We start from the raw sequence: 11,876 nt of genomic DNA on the forward strand, positions 1-11,876 counted from the left end.
TGAATGGCATGTTGTTAAGTCCACCTGCAACAGGTTGCCCAGCATAGGCAAGGGCACAGGGCCTGGTGGGTAGCGAGAAGCCCAGGGCTGGCGCCGGTGCATCAGATCCACCAGTAATATGAAGAGGACTGTGAATATGGCCACAGACCCCAGGCCACTCCCAGTCAGCAGCTCCATGGCGGCCCCACTGATGCCTAGGCTTCCGGAAAAACAATGTCCAACACTCACAGCAGCCTCCTGGGATCAGGAAGTCCCACAGATTGGAAACTGCCACCTTATAAGGGACTCCCAATGGGGCTCCTTTGTCCTCTCTCTCAGGTTTCTGTGTTTTGTTTGATCAAGTGGAGTGAGGGGCCAGTGACCTTCGGTCCATCCCAAGAGCTGAACATTGTGGTTCTGCTGGGCTGAGCATGATGGGCAGATGGCCAATGGAACACCTGCTTTGAGGTGCATAGTCATTACCGTAGAAAATGATCAGGTTTGCCAACCATGTGCAGCTTTGAGGGACTGAAGACATTACCTGGGGAAAAAAAAAATAAGACCTCACCAAAGCTTCATGGAACATTTTATTGGCCAGAAAGGATAGCCTGACTGTGATTACCAGTCAGTGGCTTCTGTGGGTGTGTGAGCAGTTGAGGGTGTCTCCTGTAGTTAGGGGAAGGAGGCTGCAGCCCCACCGGTGAGTGAGGGGCGGTGGGGGAAGGCATTGGAGACCCTGTGGGTGAGTGAGACACAGTGCGGAAAGGCAGCAGGAGTCCCTGTGTGGTAGTGGGGGACAGCTAGGAAAGGCAGTGAGAGCCCCAGTGGATTAGTGGGCGTCAGTGCAGGGAGGTTGGAAAAGCCCCTCTAAGTAAGTGGGGGACAGTGGGGAGATAGCTGGAGCCAATGTGGGGTCATTTGGGACAGTGGGAAATATCTGGATTCCCTTGGGTGAGTCGGGGGCAGTTGGGAAGGCAGTTGAACCCCACGAAATCCTCAGTGTAGGCCTGAGGTCCCACACTTGATCAGGAAAGCAAGACACACAATTAGGAGATTTCTCAGACCAATTGGAGAGAGCTGAGAAATGGTCAGAAAATCCTGGGGAGACCACTAAGTTTGGCCAGGAACTTGTCACATGGTGGTCTCTTTCCTTTATTCATACTTTCAATCTTGGTGGGTCAATGTTTCCACCAACATCTTCCACTTGGGATATGGAGGCAGTGTCCTCTTCATACTCGAGGCTATGATTAGGATGGGCAGCAATGATGAAAATGGAAACATGACTCCTGAGCCTTCCAACAAATGGCACCTGTGTTCTGGGCACTGCTGGGCACACTGCACATGTCAGCTCTTCAATCACTAGGGTCAGTGAAGTTGCAATCCTGTCCTTGCTGGGGATCCAGACCTCTGAAGACCAAAGGCTCAGAAGTCCCAGTGGAATCCAGGCGGGCGCTCTCTGCTGCCCCCTCCAGTGTGGCAGAGGGAGGCAGGAGCTGTGTGAGAGGAGATGGAGTCCACAGCATGCAGCACCTCAGCAAGGACCAGACCCTGGGTCTCCTCTTCTCTGCTGCCCCTGCCACCCCCTTCCCTGCCCATGTGTATGTTACTGGGGCCTGTGGAGGACTCTATACTTCTTGTTGGCCTAAAGCTCCCAAGTCTGCTAACTGTTCTCGACCATAACTCTTGGCTCTGCCCAACCCAGTTAGGATAATATGTTACCCTATGTTGGGGCACAGACAAGGGTCTTCTCTAGCTCTAACATGGCCTGAATGGAGCCCTGAATGGGAGTCAGGACAGCAGCATGGGTCATGATCAGGAGAGAGGGGACAGAGACACCTGTGCTCTGGTCACTGATTGGCTCAGGCTGGTGGTTTCCTCCTGGTTTGTCCCAGGACTCTCCCAGGGTAACTTCTGAGACCTGATGGTTAACTGGATGTCAGTTGTCCACATCTGCCTCTCTTCAACTCTCCTGCTCTCTTCTGTGTGTCATGTATGACACCATGGAAGGGTAGCATTGGTGCTGACTGGGTAGAGATGTGCAGTGTGGCATGGACTGACTGAGGCCAGATTTTCCTGCTTCAGGCTAAATGAGTCCCTGTGATCTAAGTGCAATGAGCATGTGAGGGATGTCACACGCTGTGTGCTGTGTGCTCTAAAGTCCCTGGTCTGTCACCAGCTCTTGGGAGATGACCTGGATGCTCTGGTGAACACCTGCCTGTTATCCTTGTTTGCCTCTTTTCATCCTCCATCTGAGTCTCCTCAGCCATGTGAACAAATGTGTCCTGTCAGGATAAGGGTGACTTCCAGGGGGACTGGGGTCTTGGTATTCATGTCAGCTGCTCAGGTGTGCCATGTCTACAAGAGCAAGAGCGAACCTGATCCCTGGTCATCAGGGTTCAGGGGTGCTCCCAGGTCACAATTCTCTGCACACATGTCAACAGATCCTTAATCACTGTCCTTTGGACTCCACTGGAGGATCCTGGGCGTGTCCTGTCACCTGACACATGTGACAGACAGCTGGGGGTGTGCCCAACCCCCTGAGCTCTGCTGTCCCTTTCCCTGCTGCTGCTTTTCTTCCCTGTCCTCTCTCTGCAGTCACCTCTGTGGGGACAGCAGCCTTCCCAGCTCTGGGAGCCTTTTTAGGCGCTCATGCACCTCAGGGTCAAATGGACCTCCTGCATCTCTGTCACTAGACAGGACCTGTGTGAGTCCTGTCAGGCTATGACACCTGTCCCTGGACCCATGGAGTCCTGCCCCCTGCCTGCAGTTTGTCACCACCTCAGTCACTGCTGCTGTGTCTTTCTGGTGACAAGGGTCAGCGGATACTCTGAGTACCAGCACTCTCCTTCCTTCCTCTCTTTCCTCCCATCCTGCTCTCCGGATTTCCTTTCTTCCCATTTCCTCTTTTCTCCCTCCCTGGTTCTGTGTTCGTGAGACCGTGAACCTCAGTATGGAATCTTGCAGTCCTAAATCTTGCTTTATAGCCCAGGCTAGCCCCAAACTTGCCATTCTCTGTGTCAGGGTCCCAGGTGCTGAACCTGTAGGCTGTGCCTTTGCACTAGGGTGAGCTCAGCCCTTTCTCCTAGCATTCAAGGTGTCCATTAGGAAGGCTGAGGTGCAGGGTGAGGGGTGATGGTGGACAGTTCTCTGAGGACCAGATGCAGACAGGGTGAGAGTTTAAATGAGAAAGCAAGTGGTACCCACAAAACTGGTTTATTGTGGGAAGATCAGAGTGAGCTAGGGGCGGGACTAGAATCAGTGTCCTGCTAGCGAGTGACTGCACAGAGCTCATAGGGGGAGGGAGTTGTCACAACACCAACAACTCTCTGGGCGCTGGGCCGGGGCTGTCCATCAGGCACCGAGAACCTAAAGCACTGCAGGAGGCAGGTGAAGAAGAGGAAGAGCTCCATGCGGGCCAGAGGCTCCCCGAGGCATACTCTGCGGCCTGTGGGTGGGAGAGGGACTCAGTCAGTCTGGGCCCTGATGGATGCTCCACAATCCAAGGGCCCCTGGGAAGAGACAGGGAGCCAGGCACCCCCCCAGACCTGCTGAGAATGGCATGAAGGCCTCATGCTTCACAAAGCGGCCCTGGGCATCCAGGAAGTGTTCAGGATGGAACTGGAAGGGCTTCTCCCAGACAGTCTCATCCTTCAGCACGGAGGACAGGTTGGGGATGAGGATCGTTCCCTGACAGGAGAAACATGGTGTGAACATGGACTGGGACATGGCTAACATGACCCTGGTCATCAAGTTCACATGAACGTCCTCTTCCTGCACACTCTGGATTCTTTTATTGAACCTCAACCCCAGAGCCTCACAGCTCCTTCTCTAATGCCATGGAGAGCCCTGTATGGAGTCCTCCATTGGCACTAAACCAGATCTGTGTCTGTGTGCAGTGTTCTCTAAAATCCCCTGTGGTCATTTTCATTGGCCATTTCTCTTTCCCAAGGACTCTTGGTGGCTAATGTGGGTCTGCACCAGGCTGGTTCCATCAGCATGTTGGACATCCAGGTCATGCTGGTCTTGTTCTTTCCAGACCTTGTACACTAGTGTCATGGTGTATTAGAATGAGGGCCCGTGCCTACCTTGGGGATGAGGAAGCCCTGGACTTCAAGGTCACGGGATGTGATGCATGGCAAATTCAACTGGCCGATGTCCCCAAAGCGCTGCACCTCATGAATGACAGCATTGGTGAAGGGCATGCGGGCCTGGTCTGCCATCTCTGGGCTCCTGGCCTGTCCTATGACCTCATCGATCTCCTGTTGCACGCGGCCTGGAGGGAGAGCATCCCCTCAGTGAAGCATTCCCAAGGGACTTCCCTTTGCTTCTCTCCCACAACCATGTGAAGGGCTGAATCCAAGTGAGCAAGACGTCCATGAGTGTTGCCGGCATCTGTCTTAAGTCTGTGCTGGGACCCACAAGTGTGTGGAGTGTGCCTGTCTCTCCTCCCTCCCAGCCCCAGCCAGGCTCACTCTGCACATCTGGATACAGGATCATGAGCAGCAGGGCCCAGGACAGTGTGGTTGAGGTGGACACTATTCCTGCAGCGAACAGTTCAGACACCACTACGTGCAGGTTCTCATCATTGAAGGAGCTCTCAGGGTTCCCCTTGGCCTGGGACAGACAGGAAAAGTGGGTCAGTGGGGAGAGGACTCTGCAATGGCCTCCCATTTTCCCCAGCAGCCCAGGGGCTGAGGCACTTGGTGATACACAGGATGGCAGCCCCCAGCTCCCAGTCCCATGTTAACAGCTGCCCCTCACCTTCTCCACCTCTGCCAGGAAGGCATCAGTCAGGTTTCGGGGTGGCTGTGCAGGGTCCTGGGTCTTCCTGTGTTCAGTCAACAGATCACCCAGCATTGCTGCCAAGTTCTTCTGTCCCTGGAAGACCTTGTCAGCCAGTCCTGGGATGCGCAGGAGGATTGGGAACATGTTAAAAACCTGTAACAGCCACAGAGGAAGTGTCAGTACTTCCTTTAAAATTTAACTAATTACTCATGATTCATTATCGTGTATGGGGCTCATGGTGCATGTGAGCAAGTGATAGGACAATGTGTAGGGTCCACCATCCGTTCTTAGTGGTTTTCACTCTTTTGGGAGGCCCCACCACCCAGTTCCAAATTAAACATCCATGGAAGCTTATTCTTATTTATAAATGCCTGGCCCTAGCTTGACTTGTTTCTTCCCAGCTTTCCTTAACTTAAATGATCCCATCTCCCTTTTTCCTCTGGACTTCTTCTGCTATCTTACTTCTGTAAATCTTACTCTTACTCCATGGCCTGCTGGGTGCCCGGCCCCTGGAGTCCTCCTCCTCTCGTGGCTGCTTCTCTCTCATTACTTTTTCCTCTCTTTACTCCTCCATCTCTCTTCTCTTCTTTTTCCTCCCAGATTTCCCCTTCTATATATTCTCTTTGCCTTCCAGCCCCGCCTGTCTCTCTCTCCCGCCTTACCGCTGGCTGTACAGTTCTTTATTAGATCATCAGGTGTTTTAGAGAGGCCCCGGGACACAGCTTCACTGATTTTAACAAATGCAACATAAATGAAAGTAACGCACCTTCAAATATTATTCCACTGCAATCACGTCTACCCCACATGGGTCCCAGGCATCGAACTCAGGACTCCGTACTTGCTTGGCAAGCCCCCTACCCACTAGCCACTCAGCTGGCAGCTTGGTCTTGGTTATGCTCAGTGTCCACCTGGTGACCCGTCTCACATTCCAATCTCCTTCCCAAAGGGCCCAGAGCCTGTTTGTCCCCACCCATCATTGCCTCCTCCTCAGTTCCAGCCCTCAGGCTCTTGTAGCCCAGGATGAACAGAAGGAACATTCTACTCTGGAAATCACATAATTGTCTGGCTTTTATGTAGACATAAGGCACGGGTCCCCTCTCTTTCTCGAAACCCTGACAGTGATCCACTTTTCCCTCCTGTTTCTGACGTTAGTCAAGCTCCAGGTCTTTCCTCCTGCAGTGGACTCCCCAAAGACCTCTCCCTTGGTCTTTTCTCACAGTTTCCTCTGTGACCACTGATAGCAGAGAAGAGGTGCAGCAGGCTGCCCCCAGCCTCCTACCTCAGGAATGAAGCCAAAGACGTCAGTCAAGCCGCCTTTCAGCAGTTTCAGCATCCTGATGAGGTAAGGGTCTTCATACTCAAAGCGACGAGCAAAAATGAGAGACGAGATCACATTGCACGTAGCTTTGTCCAGGATGGCGTTGGGATTGAAGGGCCGCCCTGGGAGTGGATTTGCAAACAAGTCATGTACTTTTCATGTCTTCTGTGCCCATCAGCACCCCTCACCCATCACCCACCAGCCTGGTTGGCAAAGGCATCACGGAGGTGGCCAGCCTCGTCTGTCACCCACTGCTCCAGGGATTTCTTGCCCAGGCCAAAGTTGCGCATGGTAGACACAGAGAATTTTCGCTGCTCTCGCCACTCGGGTCCGTAAGGTGCAAGGATCACTCCTGTAGACACATATGTGTGTAACCAAGGACGCCTGGCTCTGCTGTCCTCTGCTCCTGCCATTCCTCTTCTCCTGTGGCATCAAGGTCACTCATAACCTCCCACCTCACCTCCCATCCACACAAACATCTCTAGCCCTCTCCAGCATGCTAAGTAGCTTCCATTATAGATTTCAGTGGCCTTTCTTGAACTACTCAACTGCCTGATCACGTGTATCCTACCCTGTCTTTCCTCTGCTCACTGTCCCCCAGGTCTGGCTCTGAACCCCTGTCATCCCCCACACAGCCTCTTGCCTTTAGCTTTTGGACCACCGCTCAAGTGTTGAAAGAAGGGCATTGGGGGGCGGTCTGCAGTGAACTCTCCATGTTTCACCAGAACTTCCCTCATAGCCTTCAGTCCATTGATCACAACCACGGGCCTCCTGGACATCTGCAGGCTGAACACGTCACCATAGCGTTGTCGAAGCTGAGGAGAGGGACAGAGCACTTAGGAAGTGAGGTGCCCACAGGTCCTCAAACCAGCTTAATGCATAAGTATTGGTAGAGTGTCCATGTGTCTGTGTCCGTGTGTGTCTGTGTCCATGTGTGTCCGTGTGTGTGTGTGTGTGTGTGTGTGTGTGTGTGTATCAATGAATGTGTGCACAAGGAGTGTGTGTGCATATGCTTGTGTGTGTATTTGTGTTTTTGTGTGTGTGTTGTTAGTTTTGATACTTAGTTCTTACATTCACTGGGAAAAAGCTCTTGCAATGAGCTCCAAGCCCTGCCTTAGACCTCACGCCCTGTGGCTGTGGCATTCCATTCTTTCAGTTCAGCAAAGGACTCATGGTAGATATGACACCTGCTGTGATCTTCCCAGAGCCTGGACACTGTCCTGGGGCCCCTCAGCATCTCAGGACACATGAAGAAACTGCTTCCTTGAGATGGGCAGTGAGGCCAGAGACCACACAGCAGCAAGAGATTCAAGCAGCCACTGCCCCTCTCTCTCCACTCGGTCTCTGCCAGACACGCTGCACTAGACCTAAGATCATGCACTTCACTCAGCCCTCCTCTGTGACTGGATCCTAAGGACTTCGGCCTTCACGATTGCTGCCCTGTCTAACTGGATCTGCACCCTGCTCTCACACCATCATCACCTCCCGAACTTCACCTCACCCCCCAAAAACATTTGCCCTAGAAAGTAGAGTGTCCCCAGACCTGGCAGTGCCTGCAACCAGGGAGCTGTTCAGCCTGTGCCATGCTGGGGCCCAGCTCTGGTCTAACCTGTGGCTCCATCCCCAGGATGTGGTGCCACAGACACTGTAACCTCGGTAACCATCCACCATGGACTGTCTCACCTTGTACATGCTGTTTGCAATGTCGTTGAAGTCCACCTGCAGCAGGTTGCCCAGCACAGGCAAGGGCACAGGGCCTGGTGGGTAGCGAGAAGTCCAGCGCTGGCGCCGGTGCATCAGATCCACCAGTAATATGAAGAGGACTGTGAATATGGCCACAGACCCCAGACCATACCCAGTCAGCAGCTCCATGGCGGCCCCACTGCAGCCCAGGCTTCCAGGCAAAAAATGTCCAACACTCACAGCAGCCTCCTGGGATCCGGAAGTCCCACAGCTTGGAAGCTGCCACTTTATAAGGTACTGCGTATGTTGTCCTTTGTACTTTGTCTCAAGTTTCTGTTTTGTTTGATCAAGTGCAGTGAGGGTGCAGAGACCTTCAGTCCCTTCCAAGAGCTGAGCATAACAGTTCTGCTGGGCTGAGCATGATGGGCAGATGTCCAAGGGAACACCTGCTTCAAAGTGCATAGTCATTGCCGTAGAAAAATGATCAGGTTTGCCAACCATATGCAGGTTTGAAGGATTGAAGACATTGCCTTGGGAAGCAATAAGACCTCACCAAAGCTTCGAGGAACGTTGTGTTGGCCAGAGAGAATGGCCTGACCGTCAGTACCAGTCAGTGGCTTCTGTGGGTGTGTGAGCATTCGAGGGTGTCTCCTGCAGTTAGGGGAAGGAGGCTGCAGCCCCACGGGGTGAGTGAGGGGCAGTGGGGGAAGGCACTGGAGACCCTGTGGGTAAGTGAGCCCCAGTGTGGGAAGGCAGCAGGAGTCCCTGTGTGGTAGTGGGGGACAGCTAGGAAAGGCAGTGAGAGCCCCAGTGGATTAGTGGGGGTCAGTGCAGGGAGACAGGAAAAGCCACTCTAAGTAAGTGGGGGGCACTGGGAGAGATAGCTGGATCCCCTTTGGCTGATTGGGGGACTGTAGAGGAGTATCTGGATTCCCATTGGCTGATTGGGGGGCTGTGGAGAAGTATCTGGATTCCCTTTGGCTGAATAGGGGCAGAGGGAAGGTTGTTGGACCCCATGTAATCCTCAGTGGAGGCCTGAGGTCCCACACTTGATCAGGAAAGCAAGACACACAATTAGGAGATTTCTCAGACCAATCAGAGAGAGCTGAGAAATGGTCTGAAAGCCTGAGGAGGTCACTAGGTAGGGCCAGGACCTTGACCCATGGTGGTCTCTTTCCTTTATTCACACTTTGTGTCTTTGCAGGTCAATCTCTCCCCCATCATCCTCCAAATGAAGATATGGAGGCCATGTCCTCCTCATGCCAGAAGCTGTGGTTAGGATGGGCAGCCATGAGGAAAATGGAAACATGACTCTTGCGCCTTCCAAAAAATGTCATCTGTGTCCTGGGCACTGCTGGGCACACTGCACAGCTCAGCTCTTCAATCACTAGGGTCAGTGAAGGAGCAGTCCCCGTCTTGCTGGGGATCCCCATCTCTGAAGACCAAAGGCACCATGCAGCACCTCAGCAAGGACTACATCCTGGGTCTCCTCCTCTGCTGACCCTGCTACTCATTTCTGAGCCCATGTCTCTGTCACCAGGGCCTGTCGATGACTCCATGCTTGTGGCTGGCCTGAAGCCCCCAAGTCAGCTTCCTGTTCTTGTCCAGAGCTCTTCCCCTGTCCAACAAAGTTAGGATAATATGGGACCCTAGTTTGGGGCACTGACAAACTTTCTCAACCCCCAATATGGTCTGAATAGAGCCCTGAACGGGAGTCAGGACAGCAGCATGGGTCACAGTCAGGAGTGGGCACAGAGACAACTGTCCTCTGGTCACTGATTGGCTCAGGCTGGTGGTTTCCTCCTGGTTTGCCCCAGGACCCTCCCAGGGTAACTTCTGAGACCCGATGGTTAACTGGATGTCAGTTGTCCCACATCTGCCTCTCTTCAACTCTCCTCCTCTCTTCTGTGTGTCATGTATGACATCATGAAAGAGAAGCATTGGTTCTTTTTTTTTCCTTTTATATTATTTTACAATACCATTCAGTTCTACATATCAGCCACGGGTTCCCCTGTTCTCCCCCTCCCATTCCCTCTCCTTACCCACAGCCCACCCCCCATTCCCACCTCCTCCACGGCAAAGCCTCCCCCGAGGACTGGGATCAACCTGGTAGACTCAGTCCAGGCAGGTCCAGTCCCCTCCTCCCAGCCTGAGCCAAGCATCCCTGCATAAGCTCCAGGTTTCAAACAGCCAACTCATGCAATGAGCACAGGACTCGGTCCCACTGCCTAGTTGCCTCCCAAACAGATCAAGCCAATCAACTGTCTCACCTATTCAGAGGGCCTGATCCAGCCCCTCAGCCTTTTGGTTCATAGTTCATGTGTTTCCATTCCTTTGGCTATTCTTTTACAATAATTGAGTAAAACCGAAATTTATTATAAGCCACAGTCATCCTAGGGACCTCCATGCTATATATATACCCTCCATGGTTCTATGGGTTGTGGTCTGATTGTTCTTTATTTTATATCTAGAATTCACCTATGAGTGAGTCCATACCATGACTGTCTTTCTGGGTTTGGGTTACCTCACTCAGGATGATTTTTTTCTAGTTCCATCCATTTGCCTGCAAATTTCATGCTTTCATTGTTTTTCTCTGCTGAGTAGTACTCCATTGTGTATATGTACCACATTTTTTTCATCAATTCTTCTGTTGACGGGCATCTAGGTTGTTTCCAGGTTCTGGCTATTACAAATAGTGCTGCTATGAACATAGCTGAGCATATATCTTTATGGTATGAATCAGCATTCCTTGGGTATATGACCAAGAGTGGGATGGCTGGGTCTTGAGGTAGTTTGATTCCTAATTTTCTGAGAAACTGCCATACTGATTTCCACAGTGGTTGTATGAGTTTACATTCCCACCTACAGTGGAGGAGTGTTCCCTTTGCTCCACATCCTCTCCAACATTGACTGTCATTGGTGTTTTTTATCTTAGCCATTCTGACAGGTGTAAGGTGGTATCTCACAGTTGTTTTGATTTGCATTTTTCTGATGATTAAGGATGTTGAGCATTTCTTTAAATGTCTTTCAGCCATTTGTGATTCTTGTTTTGTGAATTCTCTGTTTAGCACTTTAGCCCATTTTTCAATTGGATTGTTCAGTATTTTGATGTCCAGTTTCTTGAGTTCTTTATATACTGTGGAGATCAATCCTCTGTCAGATGTGGGGTTGGTGACGATCTTTTCCCATTCTGTTGGCTATCTTTTTGTCTTATTGTCTGTGTCTTTTGACCTGCAAAAGCTTCTCAATTTTGAGAGGTCCCATTTATTAATTGTTGTGCTCAGGGTCTGTACTGTTGGTGTTATATTTAGGGAATGGTCTCCAGTGCCAATGCATTCAAGAGTGCTTCCTACTTTCTTTTCCATTAAGTTTAGTGTAACTGGATTTACGTTCTTAGCATTGGTGTTGACTGGGTACAAATATGCAGTGTGGCATGGACCGACTCAGGCCTGATATTCCTGTTTCAGGCTAAGTGAGCCCCTGAGATCTAAGTGTACTGAGCAGATGAGGGATGTCACACACTGTGTGTTGTAAAGTCCCTGGTTTGTCACCAGCTCTTGGGAGATGACCTGGATGCTCTGGTGAACCCCTGCCTGTTAGCCCTGTTTGCCCCCTTTCATCCTCCATCTGTGTCTCCTCAGCCATGTGAATAAATGTGTCCTGTCAGGATCAGTGTGACTTCCAGGAGGACTGGGGTCTTGATATTCATGTCAGCTGCTCAGGTGTGCCATGTCTACAAGAGCAAGTGGGAACTTGGTCCTTGGTCACCAGTGTTCAGGGGTGCTCCCAGTTCACAATTCTCTGTATACCTGTCAACAGATACTTAATGACTATCCTTGGACTCTACTGGATGAGGACAAATAGAAAGACCCCTGGCATGTCTCTCCTGGTTTCTGTCCTGCCTGCCCTTTTCCTTTGCTGGCTTCAACTCTCTGGGATCACTCAAGTGAAGACTAACAGTGAGTCTAACGCCAATCCTGGGTCCCTGCTTTCTTTCCCTAGACTTGGTGGGAAGTGCAAACCCAGTCAACTTGGGAAGAGTGATGTGACTCTCTGTAGTGGCTGTGTCTCTGAGGGTGCTGCCTCAGGAACACTTAGTTTGGGCAAAGGA

At 51.6% G+C, this 11,876-nt stretch overlaps 1 protein-coding gene across 2 annotated transcripts; it reads right to left on the reverse strand.

Annotated features, from left to right (window-relative positions):
• Positions 1-3,176: 3,176 nt before the first annotated feature.
• Positions 3,177-8,079, reverse strand: LOC102914234 (cytochrome P450 2D28-like). 2 transcript variants are annotated; one of them, XM_006980219.4, is made up of 9 exons: positions 7,766-8,079; positions 6,726-6,897; positions 6,282-6,434; positions 6,044-6,204; positions 4,741-4,917; positions 4,452-4,593; positions 4,065-4,252; positions 3,525-3,666; positions 3,177-3,424 (listed from the first exon to the last, which is right to left on the reverse strand). In XM_006980219.4, the coding sequence occupies exons 1-9, from the start codon at positions 7,952-7,954 to the stop codon at positions 3,246-3,248; spliced, it is 1,503 nt and encodes a 500-aa protein (XP_006980281.1). In that variant the 5' UTR covers positions 7,955-8,079; the 3' UTR covers positions 3,177-3,245. The 2 variants fall into 2 exon arrangements, with proteins under 2 accessions (XP_006980281.1, XP_042121176.1); XM_042265242.2 differs by lacking the exon at positions 3,525-3,666 and having other exon boundaries at positions 7,766-8,038.
• Positions 8,080-11,876: the final 3,797 nt, after the last annotated feature.

Source organism: Peromyscus maniculatus, chromosome 20, assembly GCF_049852395.1.
Source record: "Peromyscus maniculatus bairdii isolate BWxNUB_F1_BW_parent chromosome 20, HU_Pman_BW_mat_3.1, whole genome shotgun sequence".
NCBI classification, from domain to species: Eukaryota; Metazoa; Chordata; class Mammalia; order Rodentia; family Cricetidae; genus Peromyscus; species Peromyscus maniculatus.